This window comes from Artibeus jamaicensis, unplaced genomic scaffold (genome assembly GCF_021234435.1).
Source record: "Artibeus jamaicensis isolate MK-2021 breed Jamaican fruit bat unplaced genomic scaffold, CSHL_Jam_final contig_466, whole genome shotgun sequence".
In the NCBI taxonomy this organism is placed as follows: Eukaryota; Metazoa; Chordata; class Mammalia; order Chiroptera; family Phyllostomidae; genus Artibeus; species Artibeus jamaicensis.
Genome location: NW_026521844.1, coordinates 16,154,969 through 16,178,690, shown reverse-complemented (window position 1 = coordinate 16,178,690; position 23,722 = coordinate 16,154,969). Strand labels below are relative to the sequence as shown.

Below are 23,722 nucleotides of genomic sequence, written 5' to 3'. Positions count from 1 at the left end.
TTAAACAATAAACTTTTATTTCTAGTAGTTCCGAAGTCTGGTAAATCCAAGGTCGAAGTGCTGGCACTAATCTCATTCAGGGGAGCACTAATTTCATTCACGAGAGCTTCACCTACATGATCTATCACTACCCAAAAAAGCCTACTTATGAATTTGGGTAATTCATACATTTTGGAGGGAATACAAACATTTAGTCCAAAGCAGACTCAATAACAAGTCAAAATATAAAACACTATTTTTATAAGCCATATTATATTTATTTAAAAGCCAGAAACAATATGATGAAATATAAACACACAAATTTCGAGAACACCTTATTTTTTTAATTAATCTGACCTATGTATACAATGAAATGTCATTTAAGAAATAAAGAAATTATAATATGAACTGTTGTATAAAAATATAAGACATGGTATTATTGTGAAAGAAAGAGAAGTTATAAATATAAGAGAATGCTAATACCACAAAAACTTTGAAGAAAAATTTTAAATGTCATATGCTAAAAATAATTTTTTTCTTGGTATTATGCAGCAGGTCTTGGAATGAGATGTGTGCAAGTAAAAAAGAAAAGTTTATACAGATAACATTTATGAATACTACTTGTCTGATTTTCTATAGAAAAAAGTCAGATATTATTATGAGAAATAATATGTATGTCTCAAAAATATACATATTATTGAGAAATATTGAAATATTATACGTATATCTCAAAGTACAATTGCATTTTTAAATATAAAGTAATTAGAATTTTAGAAAGAAGCAGCTTTTACATAGTTTTTTAAAGCCAGTAGTGATGAATAAAAATGAATATTACAATAAACTGAGTAAACAACTTTTGCCATGAAAAGGTGAATACAATTAATAGGCAAGGCACCTTTCTTTCACTTTAATAATAACTGTGGTTGAAGGCCCTTATCTCAGAATAACAAAGCTAAGAACATTCAGACTGCTTTATTTAATAAGGAGCAGAAGAACATACTCCATTCGCTGTGTTAAAACACACACACAGTCAGTGACCAGACAGGAAGGTAACGTGCAAGAGAAGCAAGTGGATTTATCAGAGTCTAGTCACTAACACACCATGCTGTTACTTGGTTAATACAAACTAGTACAATGTATATTTTAACTGTGTTCATCCTATATAATCTGTACTCATACCGTATAATCTGTAGAATGTTTATGGTTTTATCTGTGCATAGACACAGATTTATCTACTACTCAAAAAGCAGCAAAGTAATAGTAAGCTGTGTCAGAATTTGTAGTTTTTGCTGTTATTTTTTAAATTTTTATTGTATTTTTTTACATTGCCTTTTAGTCCACTTATTACCTGCCCTGGCAGGTAAGATCTCTTGATCTATGTGTCTGTTTTTAGGCCCGCCCCCCAGCAATCACCATACTGTTGTTGCCCATGTGCATGAGTTCTTTTCCTTTTGGTTTAATTCTTCTACCCCCTAACTCCCTCCCTGCAACTACCTTTCATCTTGTTCTTCATCTATGAGTCTGTCTCCATTTTCCTTATTAAGTTTGTTCATTAGATTCCACATGTGAGTGAAATCATATGGTAATTGCCTTTCTCTGACTGGCTTATTTCATGTAGAATAATGTTCTCCAGGTTCATCCAATCTATTGCAAAGGGTAAAATTTTCTTTTTTTACAGCTGAGTAGAATTCCATTGTGTAAGTGTCCCATAGTTGTTTTATCCACTCTTCCATTGGTGGGCACTTGTGCTGCTTCCTTATCTCGCTGATTGTAAATAATGCTACAATGAACCCAGGGGTGCTTATGTTCTTTCAAATTAGTGTTTTGGGTTCCTTCAGATATAGTCCCAGAAGTGGGGTCAAAATACAGCGCCATTTTTCATTATTTTAGGAAACTCCATACTGCTTTCCAGAGTGGCTGCACCAGTCCGCATTCCCACCAACAGTGCACAAGGATTCTCCTTTCTCCACATCCATGTCAGTACTTATTTGTTGATTTATTGATGGTAGCCATTCTGACAGGTGTGAGATGGTGTTTCAGTGTGGTTTTAATTTGCATTTCTCTGATTATTAGTGAACTGGAGCATCTTTTCATGTGTCTCTTGGCCATCTGTATGTCCTCGTTGGAGAACTATCTATTCAGGTCTTTGATCCATTTTTTAATTGGGTTGTTTGACTTTTTGGTGTTGAGTTTTGAAAGTACTTTGTAAATTTTTATGTTAACCCCTTATCAGATGTATTGGTAAATATATTCCCCCATTCTGTGGGTTGTCTTTTTATTTTGTTAATTATTTCTTTTGCTGTGCAAAAGAGATTTTATTTTGTTTTAGTTTGATGTAGTCCCATTTGTTTATTTTTTTTCTTTTGTTTTCCTTGTCTAGGGAGACATAGCTGATAAAAAAATTGTGATGAGCAATATCCGAGATTTTGATGTCTATTTTTTCTTCTAGGATTTGTATGGTTTGGGGACTAACATTTAAGTCTTTGATCCATTTTGAATTTATTCTTTTTTTTAAAATATTTTATTTATTTTTAGAGAAGGGGAGGGAGAAAAAGGGAGAGAAACATCAACTGTCTCTCATGTTCCCCCTACTGGGGACCTGGCCTGCAACCCAGACATATGCCCTAAACTGGGAATCAAACCAGTGACACTTTGGTTCGCAGGCCGGCACTCAATCCACTGAGCCACACTAGCCAGGGCTCATTTTTAATTTATTCTTGTGTGTGGCATAAGAAGGTGGTCTAATTTCATTTTTCTGCATGTATCTCTCCAATTTTCCCAACACCACTTATTAAGTAAACTATCTTCAGCTCATTGTATGTGCTTGCTTTCTCTGTCAAATATTAATTTACTATGAAAGTGTGGGTTTATTTCTGGGCTCTCTATTCTTTTCTCTTGATCTATGTGTCTGTTTTTATGCCAGTACCAAGCTGTTTTGATTACTATGGTCTTATAGTGCAGTTTGATATTAGGTAGTGTGATTCCTCCAACTTTGTTCTTCTTTCTCAGGATTGCTGCTGCTATGCAGGGCCTTTTGTTGTTCCATATAAATTTTTGAAATATTTGTTCTAGTTTTGTGAAATATCTCATTGGAATCTTGATAAGAATTGTGTTGAATCTATAGAAGGCTTCGGGTAGTATGGACATTTTAATGATGTCAATTATTCTTATCCATGAACATGGTATGTGCTTCCACTTATTTGTTTCCTTTAATTTCTTACATCAGTATCATATAATTTTCTGAGCAGAGGTCTTTTACCCCCTTGATTAAGTTTATTTCTAGGTATTTTTATATTTTTGAAGCAATTGTGAATGGGATTGTTTCCTTGATTTCCCTGTTAGTTATGTTATTACAGTTGCCCTAATTTTTCCCCTTTGCCTGCCTCCACCCCTACTCCCTCAGGAAATCCCCCCACCATTATTCATGTCCATGGGCCATGCATATAAGTTCTTTGACTACTCCATTTCCTATGCTGTACTTTACATCCTGATGGCTATTCTATAACTATATATTGGTACTTCTTAACCCCCTTAACTTTCACCGATTCTCCCCGACAGCCCCCCCTTTTTTAAGATTTTACTTATCATTAGAGGGGAAGGGAAGGAGAGAAATATGGATGTGTGGTTGCCTCTTGTGCATCCCCTGTTGGGAAATGGCCTGCAACCCAGGCATGTGCCCTAACTGGGACTCGAACCACAATCCTTTGGTTTGCAGGCCCACGCTCAATCCACTGAGCTACACCAGCCAGGCCATAGCCCTCCCTTTTGGCAACCATCTAGTAACTTCTTTCCTCTTGTTGCTTTTAGAGTCTTTATCTTTAACCTTCAGCCTTTTAATTATCATCTTGGAGTAGGCTTCTTTTCATGTGTCATAATTGGGACTTTATGTGCTTTATAGACTTGAATGTCTATTTCCTTCACTAAATTAGGAAAGTTTTCTTTCACTCTTTTTTCAGATATATTTCCAATTTTTTGCTTTTTCTTCTCCTTCTGGCACCACTATGATGCAAATGTTGGACCTTTGAAGTTGTCCCAAGAGGTTGTTTATCCTAGTCTCATTTTTTTGAATTATTTTTTTCTTCTTGTTGTTCTGATTTTTTTCCTCCTTATGTTCCCAATAATTTATTTCATTCTTGGCTTCATCCACTTTACTGTTGTTTTCTTATAAATTGTTTTTGTTTCAGTTAGTGTATCCTTTGTTTCTGACTGGGTCTTTTTCATGCTACTGAGGTCTTCACTAAGTTCCTTGAACATTCTTATAAGCAGTGTTTTGAACTATGCATCTTATAGACTGCTTATCTCCATTTCGTTTAGCTCTTTTTCTGTAATTTTGATCTGTTCTTTCACTTGGGCCATGTTTCTGTGTCTCCTCATTTTGGCAGCCTCCCTGTGTTTGTTTATATGTATTAAGTTGAGCTGCTTTGACTCTGTGTCTTGGTAGTGTGGCCTAATATAGCACATGTACTGTAGGGTCAGTGGCACAGCCTCCCCTATCACCCAAAGTGGGCGTTTGAGGTGCGCCCTTCATGTGGGCTGAGTATACCCTCCTCTTATAGTTGAGCTTTGGTTGCTGTTGGCAGGTCAATGGGAGGTATTTACCCAGAACAATCAGCTGCAAGAACTGGTTGTGACCATTGACCACCAAATTCCACCATCTGTGGAGTTGTACAGGGGCTGAGTTGTGGTGTTGTGATGTGGTCTGTAGCTGTCCCTGGAGTTTCCTGGGTGGTGTAGGGCAAGGTCAGCCCCCACCTGTGTTTTGTGTGGGGCACCCTGCCTGAGCTGTAAAACAATCTGAGATGGCAGCTACTTGTGGTGGGGTTGGAGATTCCCCAGGCGCAGCCAAACTGTGAGTCTAATTTGGCTTCTGCTAGGGCTCACTGAAGTCAGCTGTTGCTTGTTTGTTAGGATTTAAAAGCCAAGACCAGCTATTCTTACAGAAAGGCAGTTTGGGTGGTCCTACATGTTGGTGAGGCAGAACCTTTGGGGATCCTAATGTGGGTCAAACAGTGTTAAGCAATTGATGGAATCTCAGATATGGCACCAGCTTACCAGCTCCATGTGGGGAAGGGTTTAGCAAAGAGTCAATGGCCTCTGATTTCCTTGATGTCAGACACTTCAGTTTCTCCCTGTATACCAGGGTGCCTTTCCAGCTGCTACCCCAGTGCTGGAGCTCAGAGGGACTGAGTAGCTGAGTCTCTGTATGGGTTCTTCAAGAGGAACTGGTTAAGGCTCTAGCAGTTTCTTCCACTGACTCAATCCCTGCTGGTTTTTGCAGCCAGAAGTTGTAGGAACTTATTCTCCTGACACTGGAATCCTGGGCTGGGGTGTCTGGTCTAGGTCTGTTACCCCTCGCTCCCAAAAAAAGCCCTCCTGAATTTATATCCATGTGGGTGTTGGACCAATCCATTCTGTGTCTGCATCCCTCCTACCGGTCTGGATGAATGTGTTTTTTTTTAATTCCATAATTGCCAGACTTCCATTCAGCTTGATTTCTGATGTCCCTGAGTGATGGTTATTCTATATTTTAGTTGTATTTTGATGTGGTTGTGCAAAGAGGTGAGCCACGTCTGCCTATGCCACCATCTTGACCGGAAGTCTGTTCTTTCATTTTGGTTCTGTTTCTTTGTCTTCCCATTTTGTCTGCTTCTTTGTATTTTCCATTTTAGTTGTTATACTAATCAGCCACTAAACTGATCAGTTCTTAAATTAATCAAGCTATAATCAGCTGCATGCCTTAAGCCCCACAGGCTGGGGCAGAGTAATTTCCATGGGCAGGGCTCTTGCTTCCCCTCAGGCTAATGCCATCTGAAGGGGAGTGCTCTGCCTGAGAAAGATGGCTCCTGCAGTGCAAAGAATGACTCAGCACAGGGATCCTGGTGTCTGTTCTTTCAATTCTCTCTGCAGAGCCACCATCCTCAGACTCTTCTCAATCATCACCAGTCTACTCTGCCCTGCCTCTGCTGGAGCCCAGGGTAAGAGAATGCAAATGGAATTTTGTGCATTGACCCTTTAAGAGGCTCTCTGAGCCTCCAGACATCTCTCCCTGGCATATGGAAACCCTGCTGCTTTTCATAGCTGGATATTATCTGGGTTCCTTTCCTACTCTGGTGCTGTAGGCTGAGAGCCCAGTTTGGGGTTAAGCCCTCACACTTCACAGGGGAATCCCACTGGCTGCTTAAATATCCCTCCTCATCTTCATCTGCTGCCTGTGGGATCCCAGCCAGCCCTCTTGCACCTCCTCTGCAGTCCCTATACATCCCACTATGGTGCAGTGGTTTATTCTGTCTGTCTATGGTTATAGGGCTTTCTCCAGCTAGTGTTCAGTTGGTTATTTGGAATGCTTTGTCTACAATTTAGTTGTAATTCCAGATTGGTCCTGTGAGGAGGTTAGTGGAGCTTCCACTTTCTTCTCTGCCATCTTGGATCTTTAGAATAATTCTTGCTTTTAGAAAATGTAACAGAGACTGTCATGTTTCAAAATTTGAAAACAAAACTCCAATTCTTGTGATTAAAACAGTACAGTGATTATAGGGGAGCTTCTTGAAAGATAAAAGTTATCTCCTCTGTGTTATGTCAAACAAGATACAACAGTTCAATTAACAACCTTAGAGATTTGGCCAAAAATATTTAATATGTAAGGTATCTGACCAAGAGAGGTTAAATGTATTAAATGTAAGTTTTTTATAAGGCCAGTGATGTCTCTAAGTTGCTAAGAGATCTAGAGTGTCTCTGGCCCTTGTCACCTTTCTTTCCTGATAGTCTGACCTTGTCTGCATATATAAGGCAGCCCCTGAGGCATGGAAAACATAAATCTCATGATAAAAATTTTTTTTCATAATAAAACTAAGTTTTCCAAAAATTTAATATTTCTGCCCACCTTCCTTTTTGTTTTTAAAGATGAAGAGTATCATTATTTTCAACTTGAATCACATCTGCCTTTGGTAAGAGGCTACGTTGATCGACATTACCTACTAATATGAGAGCTCTGGAATTCATTTCCCTTATATCATATTTAAGTGTTTTCAAGCTCATTTTGTATTTATATTTATTTGGTTAATGAGTCATAGCTTTTTCAGGATGAACTCCTATTCTACCAAGCAGACAATGAGACACATACTCAATTGAAACATACATTAGATTGTGTTCTCACACTTGCAGCCTACATGTCAAAGCTAACACCAAATAAAAAGAATCTGCAAAAGCAGGTAAATATATTCACAAATAATTGAGGGCTGACTGTAAGCCCAATCCAACCTTTCTAATTTTTTTAAATCATCAATGATGATTTGCGGTGTCCATCTATCGTGATGAATGCTGTGGTGGAGATCTTTCAAAATACATGAAGTCCTAAAATTGGAAAAAGAATTTATATATACATAAATATGTATATGGAGAGAGAATTATATTTATATAAATAATTTGACATAGTGCATAAATATTACCCTTTATAATTTATCTGGCAATCCTCCACACCAGTTAAAAGTAAATAAATCTAATAAATCTTTATAAGAAGGACCTAAAATAAGGGACAGCAATTATAAACTTAAAACTGTTGGCAGCCAATGTGTTTTCCACTTGGGATACTAATTAACTAAACTTTTATTGTCAAAAGACAGAAAAAGTTGATAATCAATATTAAATATGTTAAAAATATCAATTGCAATATGTTAATTAGGTTCATAGAGTAAGTATTATCAAGTTTATTTCTATGCTTTACTTATGACTATTACCCACTAATTACTAAGAAATATAGCAAGGGAATTGCACCTACTAAATACAAACATGGTATAACACCAACAGTGCATTGACAGAGAGACAGTAAGGTACAGGGAAAGGACATCAGCTTTGGAGTTATTTAATTTCATTAAGAAGTCACAGGGCAGGCCTTTAAAAAAAACCCTCACCTAAGAATATATTCTTATTGATTTTAAAGAGAGAGAAAGAGTGAGAGAGAGAAACATCAATGTGAGAGAAACATCAATTGCTTCCTGTACATGCCCTGACCAAGACTGAACCCGCAATCTAGGTATGTGCCCTGACTGGAAACGAAACCCACGGATTTTTGGTGTACAGGCGGGATGATGCTCCGACCAACTGAGCCACCCAACCAGGGCAGGACAGGCATTTTTAAGTATTGAGAATAATCAGTAACATGCAATGTTGACAATACACCCATCTGATGCCTAGTATCTTCTACTCTCCTGCCCCTTTATTCATATGATATTGAATAGTTAATATTTATAAACTGAAATTATAAGTATTTTTATCTCCACTTGATAGATGAGGAGACTGAAGCTTGTATGTGTTAAAAACATTAGAAAACATGTAACTAGTAAGTGGTAGAGGCAGAGGTTGGTCTAGTTTCAAACCTGTTGCCTCTCTACAATGTTGCTTTTCATCAGAAAGAATAAATCTCTCAAGATAACTCAAAAGCAAAAGGCTTACAATGAGGAAGCAAGCTCCAAAAATCATGGCTTTCATCTTCACATCCAGGTCTAATGGGAAGCGAATGTCAAAGTGGTCAGCATCACCCATGGCTGATATCAAACCATTCCACTTCCTAATAATGCTGCCGATGTTGGAGACACCATCCAGGGATGTGACCTAGAGAGATAAGAATCTGGCTGTATGATGGCTGAAAAATGTTACAATGCATATGTTAGTCTTCTATTTTAAAGGCAGCTCCACTGACCACAAACACAGTGCAGGAAATGAATATATCAGAACATAATTTCAAATAGGAAGCTATGGTCAGGAAGGGCTTAGTGCCTTGCAGCTGGTCAATAACTGAGCTGGAATCTTATATCTTACACTTCCCAGGACAGTGTTCTTTCTTAGTCCTTAGATGAGTTGGGAGGTATGATTTGAATTGGTTCTGAATTTTTTCTCCCTATAGCAAAGGGTGGGAGTTAGGGGATTGGAAGGGAAACAAATGAGCAAAAGCAATGAGGCACAGTTTTGTGCGCTTCACAAACTCCTTATAATCACTCAGGCTTGGATGTGCCAAATAAATTGACCCTGTCTTCTTAAATTACGCCAGGATTCTGAAGGACTTCAGCTTCTACTTAGATACCGACTTTTGGTGATCAGAATGACCCTATACACAGAATAATTTTGCCCCTGCAATTTGGCTTATCTATACTTTCTATTTCTGTACATGGTCTTTTACAAAATAAGAAATGCTTGATAACTTGGTGATGTAAAATGAGAACTAAGGAAAGTTTATTGGGGGTCACGGGAACTACTGGAAACAGTAATTTTAGATGATGAGCTTGCTGAATTGTAAGGCGTTCAGAAAGGACTCTGAGAAGCTAAGGTAATATTTCTAGGAATCTCCTTCGTCAGATTCATATGATTATCCATTGAGATAAAAGCAAAGCAAAAAGATTTTTCCTTTTCTGAGAAAATGTTATAAGCCTACTGACTTTTATCCATGTTATCAGTGTTGTCCTATTTCGTTAGGACACAGACTTCTACCCTGCAAAGAAGCAACGTGCACAGCCTTGGGGGTGCCCCGTGTTCTGGGAGACGGAGGGCACTTTTCGTCACTCAGGACCTGTTCTCTGACCCTGGAAATCTTTGATAAAAAATGGTTAATTAAATACAACCAAGAATAAAATACATAGATTATGACAGGCTATTTACTCTCAGAATTAATGTTTTAATGGTTTCGCTTACCTTTACCAAACACTAAAATTATAAAAATAGAGCTCACATTTTGGAAAACATTAAGCAATCCACTAACAATAATTTGAAAATCATATAAAGTCAACCAGCTACCTCTTATACTACTCTATTCGTTCACACGAAAAATCACCTAAAACCAAATCAATCTGAGGTTTGTTAGCACACTTAGAAAAGAGATGTGGAGACGTTATCGTTACATTTGTTTACCTCAAACACAGAATCCGAGCCACAGCCGTAGGTGGAGCACGGTCCACGTATGCGCATCACAGTTTTCCTCTTCTCGTTCTGGACGCTGTACACTGCCCGGCACAGATTCCAGTGGTCCAGAACGAAGCCGAGGGTGACGCCCGGAGGACACTGCACCTCCAGCTGCAAATGAGGCACGACAGAGGGGAGGATGTTACGTAGGTGCGTGTACGCACACGCACAAGCGAGAAGTGTCCTCAATCCGTTTGGGGACGGGGAGAACTGTTACTGGGAAAGAGTCTTCTATTTTACCCGGGTTATTTCTTAGCTTTGTATTTTAGTGAACAGCCTTGAGAGATGAGGTCACACACCCCTTTGGGACAAAGTTCCTACTTATTTATCGTATAATGGCCAGTTCTCTGGGCTTGGTATTCCACAGCCGTATACGGGAGCTCTTCTGAGTCAACCTCATGGAACGCGGGGACACGGGGATGTACAAAAACATGCTGATGCTCAAGCCACTCTCTGTGCTGTAATGAAGATCACTGCGTCTTACGTCTTCTGGCACAATCCACAAAACCATCAAATCTAACGTCTTAGATTTGAAGCTCAGGCATGACATTTAGGATAGAAAACAAAACGGAAAAGCATTCTGAAAACTGTGCATTGGGAAAACAACAGAATGTGTTCTGGGTATAAAAAGCCATTTTTTTTAAGTTTTTAAAATGCTGTCCAATACTCTCAGCTAATTATCTTTGCAATATTCCTTTGGGAAGAACTAAGATCTTCATACTTAATAATAACAAGAGTCACAAAATTAAATTATTTGGTAAAAGACCAAACTAAAATCTCTACAGATGATTTTCTTGGTGTCAGATATACTTTCCTAAGAATTCTGAGTCCCCTGCATCTCATTATGGGGCAAGACTACACAGCTTCGAATGAAAATATTACTGTTCACATATATACAATCACACATATAGACAAACACATAAATTTGATAGCTTTCTAGGACAGAGATTTCATATAAGTTTAGGCCTGAGGTATAAAAAAACCCCTGTATACAAATAAATTAGTTTAAATAGTTTAAATAAATCATATAAAAGAATTCACATGATTCAGTCATAAAAAGGAATGAACTATTAATACATGTCGCAGCTTGTATGAATCTCAAGGTAAATTATACTGTGGGGGAAAAAAACAGTCCTGGAAGGTTCCATACTATACAATTCTGTTTCTATGACATTCTTGAAATGACAGCTGGAGATCAGATTAGTGGCTGCTAGAGGTTAGGGATGAAGAGAAGGGAGGGAGGGAGGCATGGTTATGAAGGTTTTTTGTGGTAACAAAACTGGTATTTGAATTGTGGTGGTGGATATATGCTGGAGCCCAGGAGGCCTGTGAGGGGTCGAGGATAGGGTCCTGCACCGCAGGCGTGGTGTCTGGGCCTGGTTTCCGGCCTCGGGGCTGTCCTGGGTTGTGACTGCTTTCTGACCCCTTGGGAAACTAGCCGCCTCTCCTTACCCATCAACTCATATCTTTGGCCTGTGCGTCATGTACCCGGAAGGTATGTTAGCTTGGGAACATCCTGACTCTAAGGGAAGAGAGAAACTTTGTAGGTCAAGGAAGTGAGCTACGTGCCAGAAGGCTTCTCCTTTGTCCTCTATGTACTCAAGATTGTATTTAAGCCTGAAGACTGCGCAATAAACTTGGCTTATGCCAGCAGAGCATTTGGTCCTCTCCTTTATTCAGTCCCTCACTCAGCCTCACGACCACCCTTGCTGCAGCAGGCTGCGGCAGATATAAGAATCTACATGGCTGATAAAGCTGCACAGAACCAAACACACACACATGCACACGAACACAGGTCAAGCTGGAGAAATCAGAAAAAACCTAGGTAATGTTGTGGGACAAAATCCCATATATTGGACAAAGGCTGTAATACTGATAATACTGTAGTACTGTGCACCCTTTGGTGCGCAGGCCTACACTCAATCCGCTGAGCTACACCAGTCAGGACCCTGCTTTTCCTTTTCCTTCAGCAAAAAACTTCCCTAGAGCTACACAGGTCACAGAACAGTAACCGAACTGTAACTCAGAACGTCTGTTCTAGCTCCAGCACTGCCACCTGCCAGGTGAAACACCATCCACAGGTATTCCATCTTTCTGAGCCTCCCTTTCTTTACTTATAGCCAAGGTTTGCATTGTGATGGGCAGTGTGAAGTTATTTAAAGTCTTTTCTAACTCTAAAAGCCTATGTCTAACTTAGCATATTTTATCTGAGGATACATGGGTACATTTAGATTAATGCGTGTGACTCTTAAGTGACAGGTAAATTTCTAATTCAGTAGACACAATTCTTAGAATTGTGGTTACTTATGAAATACTTTTGCTTGATCCACTCATTAGCACTGAGGAGCATAAACCCACAGGAAAAAGCCCTTTGTAATTTAATTTTCCTTAGGGGAAACAACGAGGCTTCCTCCCTCCTTACTATCTTGTTGCATTTTGATGCACAGAACCAGTGAAAACCCCCTCCCGTGTGGTTTTGGAAGGAGCCCAACCGTATGTGAGGAGCTGGATCAGGAAGAGACAATGGGTTAGACTTCCATTCTCTGACCTCTTGCCTGGTGGAGGGACAACAGAAGCAACAGCAGGTGCATCTGAAAGGTCTCTGCACTGTCATGATTTCTCGGCCCGTGAAGTCAGTGACCCGGAGGACGAAGGGCCTCAGTGTCCGATAAGCATTCCTGGTAAAGTCATCTGTGTCTTCAGTTACAGTGTAAATCATCTGGTCCAGGTTGTTTTTAATGTCATATTTATTATTAGTTTCAAAACTCATCATCACTAAGAGATAAAATGAGAAAACCATCTTAAATTGGAAGTAGTTAAAGTGGGCCTCAAAAAGGGGAATAAGAGGTACAAACCTCCAGTTTTTAAAAACAAAAACAGTCACAGAACGGTCAAGTACACAGAGAGGAAATAGTCAATAATACTGTAATAACTTTGTATGGTGACAGAAGGTTACTAAACTTATTCTAGTGGTCATATCATAAGGAATATAAATGCTGAATCATTGTTGTACAGTTAAAAATAATATAATATTCTATGTTAATTACACTTCAATAAAAATAAAATATAAGTTCTTTTAGGGGCTTAAAGCAAAGTACCTTTTATAAAATTTCATGTAAAATATATATAATTGATTAGAATATAATATTAAAATCATTTGTATGATATATAAGTGTTTATATAATTTTTAAATTTTTAAACATTTCTTTTAAAAAGTTCAGTGTAAAATGGTTTTAAAAACTTTCACATAAAATCAAAGATTGAAACAATATTCCCAGAGTATCTGAATTCAGAAAACAATTACAGAAACATATAAATGAAATTATATATGAAACCATAAATTAATCAGCTCATGAAATATGTTGAGATGATTAGGGTCAATATCAACTGTAAATAAGAAAACAAACCAAGATTAGTCAAAGGCCCTATGTGGTCAAGGGAGTGTGTAGATCTGGTCCTGGGGGGGTCAGTAATCTTGCGAGAATGAACTGAGAAGAGACATTATATGAGTACAGTGTGATTTCTTCCTACTTCCAAAAAAAGGGAACTGGGCTAGAACTCAGCAGGTTTCCAGTTCTGCCACTGATTAGCTGACTTTGGTGCCCCTGACTAACTAACTTAGACTTTGGCTCCTTCTTTTTGCCATTCATGAGAAGTTAACATGGAAGAGCTGGGTAGGGCAGCTGTCCACATAAAATGTAAATCTTGTTCAAGTCTAAGAGCTTACATGTGACATATAAATAGATAAAAATATGCAAAATGTTTCCCTTGGTTACTTTCCTGAATCACTAAAAATTGATTAGTAGCAGTAAGGAACTAGGTATTGGATAATACAAATTTCTACCTGGTTCAAATACTGACAAACACTATTGAATTATACATACTTTCCAGAGGCTCAAAATGCTGAAGAACATGTATGTTGTCCAGCTGTTGGGATAGAACAAAGCAATTATGAAAGATAGAAATATCAGAACTAAACTAAATCAGCACAAAAAAGAAACTGATGAGATAGGTATTAAAATTGATCAATCATTACCAAAATATCTTTTTAAAACTGAACAAAATATAACACGTTTGACCCCATGGAATCAGCCTATATGCACCTGATCAGGTGGTTACTGGAGCTGTTGAGAGAGAAAATACTTTTCTCCAGTTCCACTGTAAAAGACTAAAACTTTGGTCTAAAATATCAGAAAATTACTCCCTAGCACAGTAACAGCATCTAGAAGCAGCTGGGTTGACACAGAATGTCCCTAGCTCAGTCCCTACTCACTGGTCTCTCTGACATGTCACCCACAGACTGGAGGTGCTCAGGAAGTTCAGGACAGTTTAACATGGACCGGCCATAAAGAAAGCAATTGTCTCAGTGGCTTCAGGAGAGTTAATCAGCCAGGTAGAATCTACTGCACACAGGGGTGTCCAATTTTATATCATTTTCCAGGTACTTCTGAGAGATTAACATGCTGATTTTTCACTCCCCTGAGCTACTAAACACCAAGACCTTTCCCAGGTGCACACTTCAGTATCGGGAGGGTCTCACAGGGCAGAAGCATGTGATATGGATTAATGCAAAGGAGGGGAAACTCCGGGGTGGGATTCCTTTGAAAGGGAGGCTGGAAATACCATTAAATAAACTTCAAACTTAACTCTACCTAGGAGTTACTCTAAAGAAAGACAGTTTAATGGGCCTGTTATCTGTTCAACTTTCTTGCACGAGAGAAAAAAAAAACCTCGTCGAGGACAAACTGATTCTAAGTGTGTAAGTTTAGATAATATAGATCATTAGATCATTCCTAATCCCTGAGCCCAGAATACTGCCTGACACCATATTTCACGAAATACTTGTTGAATACATTACATAATGAGAGATACACAAATATGGTGATAAATAAAATTTAAAATAACTAGACATGAATGTTTTAGGGCTTGATTGATTATAGGAGGGTATAGGAACATACAATCTTTCATTCAAAATGTTTTTATTACATAAAGACACAATCAGGTGAAGGATCTAAACATGTCTGCACATATATCCTTTACAAAATATCAAAAGTGGCCACTAAGGTGAGTTATAACCCCTTTTAAAAATCTAGAATGTTAAAACCTAGAATTAGGGAGTGAAAATATTCACTGCATGGTAAAAGCATTCACTGCTGAGCAAAGTTTTCTAAGGACACAAAGCCTGTTAATGTGGAAGAAGTTTGCTCAATAAGATACCAAGGCTGTTACGGAACAGCTTTCTATAAACTGGCGGAGTCACTGGCCAAGCCAATATTCTAGAAATAATATACCCCTGCTACTTTAGATACCATAGTCATGGTAGCCCTGACAGAGAGTCAGCTGTCTGCACAAGAGATGGCCAAAAGGCTAGGATAAAGCAAATGATGAAGATGGTGGGCTCTATGTCTCCTGCTCACGTACAAGGTGTATTAACTAATAACATCCACACAGCTATCATCTATTGGTTGAGCCCTATGTGCCAAAAATACTGGGCATGTTACAAACCTTATTCAAGTTATAGAGTAAGGGGGGAGTAGAACTAGAATTAAAAACCAGGTTTGTCTGGTTCTAAACCTGTTTGTTTCCTTTTTCATTTTTTTAAACTCAAAACATTCCCGAAAGAGAAAACAGAATTCATGAAATATGTTAATGTAACTTTGGTCAGAGTACTAAAAAAAAGAAAAACTTAAAAAATATTTAAATGAACAATATTTAAGTTATACATTTTCAAAAGAGAAATGACTCCAAATCTTGAAATTCCAAAGATAATTTCAGTTATTTATCTCTGAGTGTAAAAAAGGACTAAACTTGATTAACATAAACATTTTATAAGCTTCTAAAATGATATAGGGGTTTACTCTAACATTTTACCTCAATGACTGGCTTTTTTTGTCATTATTTTTGCCAAAACAACAATTTCATAAAAATTTTGGTTCATGTAAAATCCAAATTTTCCTGATCCAAGTGTACTGGCTTACAAGTAGCAAACACTATACTGTTGTTCCAGTGGTTTTCAATACACAAGATTAACTGAGTCTCTATCACTGCATAAAATTGAAAAGAAAAACTTACCAACTTCAAGGAATGTTTGGTTGACTATATGGGAAGACATGTATTGAATTGGCAAGTCCCTTACTTGTAATGTATTTTCAACACTTTCTTTTTCTAAAAGTGAAACATGATTCAGCAGTGGTTTCTAAGGGATTTTCTATAATAGCATTTTCTTACTTTCGTTAAGCAATCTTTTTGAGTTTTTGATATAGATTTTGGGAAACACACCCTTTGGCACACCTACTTGGCATACTGCCCATTTCTAACCTGGATGTCCTGGTAGCTCCAGAATGTCTGTGTAAGTGGAAATTATGGAGTCGCTGGACTATGTGAAGGGGTTCTCAGGAACTGGGCCTGAAGCAAATCTCTGTTAGGTCTCCTATTTTTATATGCATTGCATGTTTTGGGGAATGACAGGCTGGATGATAAAAACTATGGGTGGTGAGAAAAGGCTATGGGCTAAGACACTCATTAATTCACTCACTATCTGTTGTTCTGTTCTTTTTTTTTTAATGTTGCTTTTCTTCATGTTAACTCTACTTCTAAGCAAATGGCATCCCAATTAGCATCCTTGATAGTTTTTCTTATATTCATATTCCTATTTTTTAAACTGCCTTCAACAGGACATCATGAGTGTCTTAAAACTGAAATATATGCTTTACAAAAACTATACTCATCCCACCAAAAACATGCCTATCATCTTTGGCCTCCTTTCACGTTTCTAAAATTAATACCATCACGCTTAGAGTCTCACAAACCAAATTATCTACCATCACTGACGCATCACTTTATCCACTCAGTTCAGCCCTTTGTCTCTCGTTGGACCCCCCGTCATACTTCATTAGGAAATACACATTGGATTTGTGTGAAGTACCTGGGTTAAGTATTCCAGGCCAGGAGGGCAGTCTGGTATTGGAGCTGGCCCTGGCATCCAGGTTATTGGAGCAGACTGATACGACACTGGATATTTGCCAGGCTGGTATTGGATGGGGTGGGTGCCACCAGTTGGCTTGCAGTAGGGGAAGGTACTGGGCTGCTGTAGACTGTAATATCTCACAGGGAAGGCTCCTGGGTAGCCTACAGGTGGAGGGACTGCTGCTCCAGGGGGTCCTGTGTTAAAACACAAATGAAAGTGTGATATGTTATTAAGACTGCAATATATTGGAAGTTATTCCCATTTTAGAGGTATAGAAATAAGGTTTGAAATATGAAGTAGCATGTTAAATTCTCTACACATTAGGTTTGTTCCCTTTTGAAGAATATACGTAGTTCATTAGGTCATAGTGACACGGCCAGCACATAATTAGCACCACAAATTTCTGTCAAAGGTCACGAAGATAGTAAGGTCTACATAACTCTCAGTGGTGCTTTTAATGACTGCTGTCGCATTCCAGAAAGGTCTCATCACTCATACCCATTAGCAGTCCTTCTCCATCACCTGCCCTGCTCCTCAGTCCCTGGAAACAACGGTCTCTACAGACTTGCCTAATCTAGACATTTCATGGAAATGAAATCATAGAACATGTGGCCTTTGTGTCTGGTTTCTTTCACTTAGCATGATTTTTTAAGGTTCATTCATGTTGTAGCATTCCTTTTTTTCTTTCTTTTATCTTACTCTTTTTTATATGCAATTAATTTTGGATTTATTGTAATGCTTTTGGAGGGATTATTGAGATATAATTTACATATAGTAAAGTTACCCTTTTTTAATGTACAGTTGATTTTTCATAAACTTATGGTCATGCAACTGTGTCCACAATCAAGACACAGAACATGTCCACCATCCCAAAAGTTTCCTTCAAGCCCCTTTGTAGGCCACTCCTTATTTTTTTTAAATTTTTTGTAGCATTCCTTTTTGCGGGCAACTAATAATCCATTGTATGGATATATACTTTTTATGTATTCATTGATCAACTGATGGACATTTGGATTGTTTCTACTTTCTGACTGTTATAAATAACACAGCAGTGAACACTGGTGTACAAGTTTATTTGTAGCTAAATATTGGAATTGGTAAATGGTAACTCCATGTTCAACTTTTTCAGGAATTGCTGAACTATTTTCCAAGGCAGCCTCACCATTTTGCACTCCCACTAAAGTGTATGAGGGTTTTAATTTCTCTATATCCTCACCAGTACTTGTTAGTGTCTTTTATTTTAGTAATTTTACTGAGTGTGCAGTGGTGTCTTATTGCGGTTTTGGTTGCATTTCCTGATGACAAATGATGCTGAGCATTGTTTCCTGTACTTATTGGACAGCGGTGTCTTCTCCGGAGAAATGTCTATTCAAATCCTTAGTCCACTTTAAAATGGCATCATTTTCTTTTATTGTTGCATTGTAAGTACTGTTATATATTTAGGACAACAATCTCTTGCCAGATAGTTTATAAAATATTTTCCCATTCTATTGATTGTCTTTTCTCTTTCTCAATAATATTCTTTCAAACACAAAATCTTACAATTTTTATGAAATTCATTTTATTTACTTTATTTTTGGTTGATTGTGCTTTAGGTATCATATCTAAGAAATCATTGCTTAATCCAAAGTCATGAATTCTTATACCTATATTTTATTCTAAAAGTTCTATAGTTATCATTCTTACATGTCAGTTTTAGATCCATTTTAGGTTTTTTTTATATACGCTGTGATACAGGGGTACAAATTCATTCTTTTGTGTGTTGATAATCAGTTATCTCAGTACTGCTTGCTGAAAAAGACTGTTCTTTCCCCAAGCAATTGTTTTGGCACCTTTGTTGAAAATGTATTGGTGATAGATGTTTGGGTTTGTTTTTGGACCTTCAGTTCTACTCAATTGGTCTACATGCTGGTCTTTCTGCCAGTACTATATGGTCTTGACTCCTGTGGCTTTGGAAATTGGAAAGTGTTGAGTCCTCCAAATTTGTTCCTCCCCTCAAAGATTGCTTGAGCTATTCTGAGTGCTTTGTATTTCCATATACATTTGAAGATTAGCTTCCTAATCTCTTCAAAACAGCCTACTGAGAAATTGCTAAGAATTATGTTGAAACTGTAGATCAATTTGTGGAGTGCTGTCATTTAATAAGGTTTACTTCTCAAGTCTATGAACATGAGATATGTTTCCATTTATTTGTCTTCTTTAGTTTCATTCAATAATAGTTTGTTTTCAGTGTAGGAATCTTACACTTGTCTTATTACACATATTCTAAGTATTTTATTCCTTTTTGACTCTATTATATGTAGAATTGTACTATTACTTTCTTTTGGCTTGTTCATCATTCTTGCCTGGATATACCATTGGCATTTTGTATATTTATGGTGTACCTTACTACACTGGTGACTTATTTATTAGTGCTATGTGTGTGTCTATTTCTCAGGATTTTATATATACAATATCATCTCATCTGCAAATAGAGATGGTTTTGCTTCTGTTTTTCCAATTTGGATGACTTTTATTTCTTTTTCTTGCCTAGTTACCCTAGCTAGAACCTCTACTACAATGTTGAATGGTAGTGGCATAAGAAGACATCCTGTATTATTCTCGATTTTATGGGGAATGCATTCAGCTTTTATTAAGCATAGTGTCAGCTGTGCATTTTTCTTAGCTGTCATTTACCAGGTTTGAGAAGTTCCTTCTCAATCCTAACTTGTTTAGTGTTTTTATTATGAAGGATGCTCTATTTGGTCAAACACTTTTTCTCTAGCCATCGATGTGATCATGTGGTTTTTGTCCTATCAACTACTAATACAGTATGGACATCAACTAATTTTCTTTTTTACATTAAGTTTATTGGGGGTAACAAAGGTCAACCGCATTATATAAGTTTCAGGTGTACAACTTTCAGGTGTACATCATCTGTATATTCCACTGTGTGCTCCCTGCCCAAAGGCTAGTCTCCTTCTGGAACCGTATATGCGATCCCTGTTAACCTCCTCATCCTCCCCATACCCTTTCTTCTCTTGTAACCGCCAAAACTTTGTCTGTGTCTATGTATTCGTTTAATTTGGTCATTTGTTGCTTTTTGTTTCATATTCCATGTATGAGTGAAATCATATGGTTCTTTCCCTCTTTCGTCTGCCTTATTTCACTTTACATAAATTAAATTTCATGTGACAAACCAACCTTACATTCTTGGGATAAACCCCACTTGGTAATGGTATTTAGCCCTTATTATATGTTGGTACATTTAGTTTGCTAGTATTTCGGTGAACATTTTTACATCTGCATTTTAAAAGGGATATTGGTCTGTATTTTTCATTTCTTATAGTATCTGTCTAATTTTGCTAACTTGCTTCATAGAACGAGTGGGAAAGTGTTCACTATTCTTCCATTTTGGAAGGGAGGTGTGCTATTAAAATCTTCAGTCAGCATTTAGTAGAAGTCACTGAGGAAGCCACCTGGGTCTTGGCTTTCCTTTGTCAGTTTAAGTTGCTGATTAAATCTCTTCACTTGTTGTATGACTATCAGGCTTTCCATTTCCTCCTGAGTCAGTTTCAGTGGTTTGTGTCTTTCTAGGAGTGTGTCTGTTTCATCTGGGCTTTCTAATTGGTTGGCATACAATTGTTCATAGTATTCCCTCACAATACTCTTTAATTTCGTGAAGCTGTTAGCAATGTTCCCATTTTATTACTGATTTTAATAATTTGTCGGTTATTTTCTGGGTCAGTTTGGCCTAAGTTTTCTCAATATGGTTGATCTCTTCAAAGAACCAATTTTTGGTTTTGTCGAGTCTGTCTATTTAGTTCTTTTCTCTATTTCATTTACTCCTGCTCTAATCCTTAAGATTTTCCTCCTGCTTTCCTTGGGCTTGGTTTATTTCTAAAGTGGAAAGTCATATTATTTATCTGAGATTTTCTTTCCTTCTTATTTACTTATTTATTTGTTTGTTTATTGTTTATCCTCACTGAGGACATTTCCATTTTTCCTTCTAGAGAGAGAGGAAGGGAAAGAGAGAGAAACATCTGTGTGAGAGAGAAACTACAACTGGTCACCTCCTGTATGTACCTGGACCAGGGATCAAACCTGCAACTACTGTAGAATAAAGAGGCCTTGGGGGAGTGGGACAAGGTAGAGACTGCTCTTTCACAGAACCCAAAGGAATGTGTCCTAGATACCATGCAGATGTGGAAGGAACTCCTGTTAGAGGAAGCTATGTTGACAACAAGAAAAGAAGAGAAAAAAAGAGTGGGGAGGGGAGGGGAGGGGAGGGGAGGGGAGGGGGGGAAAAGAGCCCTGGCTGGTGTGGCTCAGTGGACTGAGTATGGGCTGTGAACCAAAGAGTCACTGGTTTGATTCCCAATCAGGGCACATGCCTGGTTGCAGGCCAGGTCCCCAGTGGGGGCCACGTGAGAAGCAACCACACGCTGATGTTTCTCTCCCTCCCTTCCCTCTCTCTCTAAAATCAAATAAATAAAGTCTTTCTAAAAAAGAAAAGAAATTAACACTTACTGAGCTCTTTTATGTCCCAAGCACTGTTACAACTACTTTACAAGTCCTAAATCTTTTCATCATTATATCAACCTTATGCGGGAGGTACTACTATTATTCTTAATTTACAAAGAAGGAAACTGAGGCATAGGAGCTTAAGTAACTTGTTGGAAGACTAATAGGTAATATGTGACAGAGTCAGAATTAAACTCAAGCATTCCGACTGCAGAGGCACCGTTAACTAACATGACAGTGCTCCCTCTCCCCGGAGATCAGAGGCCAGGAAGACAAACACCCAAAACGGGATTCCGTGGAGGGCCCAGAGCTGCAGACCAGAAGGGCAACTCCAGCTAGCAGCTATTTTCAGGTCCTTAAATCCTTCGGTTCTGCACACCCTCCCCCTGCCCACAGGATAGCACAGCACAAGGAAAAACAGCTCAGCCAGCAGAAAGTTGGCGTCAAGACAGTAGAGGTAACCAGCGTAGAGGCAAAGCAGTGGTCCAGCGTCAGCTAATGCTGAGAAAGCCAGCCACCACCAGCAAGGGACATTGCCTAAGAAGCACTTTGGGATGAGAAATAAAACACAGATGGCAATCTCTGTAAGGCAGGTGGGACAGAGGCTCAGATTCAAGTGATTTGAGCACAAAAGGGAAGAGTGGCTTTTGAATCTGACAAAGTCTGGGAGATTTTAGTTACTCATAAAACTGTCATTCAAGAAAGTCATGAATTGCAAAACTGTTTTTCCTAATACTCTCTGAGTACAAGGTCATAAAATAAATCAACATTCCTTTACCTAGGTAACATTCCTCAAGCCCATTTCAAGGACTAGCTGCTGTGCCTGCTTCTAGGAACCGAGAGGTGTACAAAGACTTGTCTGTCTTCAAGGACACCCAGTTCCTTGGAGAATTCACACATTAATAAGAAAAAGTGAACAGTGTCAGGAAGCACTGACTGGTGTAACCAGAGGCGGATGCATGTATGTGATGAGATTGGAGAGGAGGGGCACCTGCCTTAAGCACAGGAGGTACCCTAGAGATGAGTGCTGACACTTAGAGCTCACCAGCAACGCCCTGAGGGGCAAAGGTTTCATAGGGAAAAGATGCAAAAGGAGCAGCTGCACAAGAGAGGCTTAGCACCATGTGGTGAATGGCCATGTATGGAAGTTTAGCTGATGATATAGAAAGGAAGGTGGGGAAGAGTGACAATTATGAAAGATCTATACTCTGTGACAAGAACTTGAACTTTATGCCAAAAAAAAGGTAAGTGGAATGGTTAGATTTACATTTAGAACGTTTACAGATAAGAAGGTTAGATGAGGCAGGATGTGCCTGTAGAATCCAGATGAAAGGCAAGGAAGCTTAATTGTGATGAAAGGAGCAAAAAGTGGAGAAATAATAACCAATATTTAGAACAGTATTGTCTTGGTAGTAAATTGAATGCAAGGAAAGATTCTCAAGATGCTGACTTGGGTCCCTGTAGGCCTCCAAAGTAGAGAAAGAACAGAGGGCATGTCTTCTGGAGCAAGATGCCAAAGCTTGACTGAGAATCACTAAGTCTGATATCCAGGGCCATCTGGGGAAGTTCTGTAGGCACTGGAAATGCAAGTTCAGAGCACAGGAAATTGATATGGAGCTAAAGGATTCACAAGTGGATAAAGGTAAATGAAACCATGGGTATGACAAGGTGACTTGAGAGAGTGTGTAGAAAACGGGTGAACAGAAGGGGTGAGAACGGGCAGGGCCAGGAAGGACGAGGGAGCGGACCAAGCACATCTGGAGAACACCAGTGTTTACAGGTGGGAACAGAGGGCTTGTGACAGGGACTGGGACTCAGGAGAGACTGAAGGAAAAAATAATGGTCTCTAGAAACGATGTCAAATTACAGTTTACAAAAGATCCAAATCTAAAAAATTAAAGAAAAAAATTTTTAAATGGAAGAAATGACATGTTTCAGTTGGTCATGAATTGTCTTTAATTTCTTCAAGAACTGTGTTTAAGGGAACTTAAATTGGGTTACAAATCAGATATACTTCCCTACTTTTATACAACTGTTATTAAAAACAATGTAACTAAAAATCATATGAACTATCTTAAGAATACTAATTGTCATATCATTTTAATGAGTTGAGGATTAATTATTGTGATATTAATCTAGTGACTCTAACATAAAAGTATCTCATGTAATAAAATTTGATGATCTATAAATCAAGAAGAAAATTACAGTGTAGATTATGGGGCTTTTCAGTATAAATATATTCTTTATATATACTTCAGTATAAAGTATGTATTTCTAGAAATATATATACATTTCTAGAAATGTGTATATATATACACACAAACA

At 38.2% G+C, this 23,722-nt stretch overlaps 1 protein-coding gene across 2 annotated transcripts in view; it reads right to left on the bottom strand.

The window, feature by feature from the left end:
• Positions 1 to 295: 295 nt before the first annotated feature.
• Positions 296 to 23,722, bottom strand: part of PLSCR4 (phospholipid scramblase 4) — a 57,689-nt gene continuing 34,262 nt past the window's right edge. For both annotated transcript variants that reach the window (XM_053667245.1, XM_037142369.2), the window contains exons 4-9: positions 16,853 to 17,088; positions 13,812 to 13,854; positions 12,476 to 12,702; positions 9,877 to 10,038; positions 8,428 to 8,586; positions 296 to 7,329 (exon numbers count right to left, since the gene is read on the bottom strand). In XM_053667245.1, coding sequence (XP_053523220.1) covers positions 7,282 to 7,329; positions 8,428 to 8,586; positions 9,877 to 10,038; positions 12,476 to 12,702; positions 13,812 to 13,854; positions 16,853 to 17,088 — 875 coding nt within the window. In that variant the 3' untranslated portion in view covers positions 296 to 7,281. The remainder of the gene's footprint in view (positions 7,330 to 8,427; positions 8,587 to 9,876; positions 10,039 to 12,475; positions 12,703 to 13,811; positions 13,855 to 16,852; positions 17,089 to 23,722) is intronic.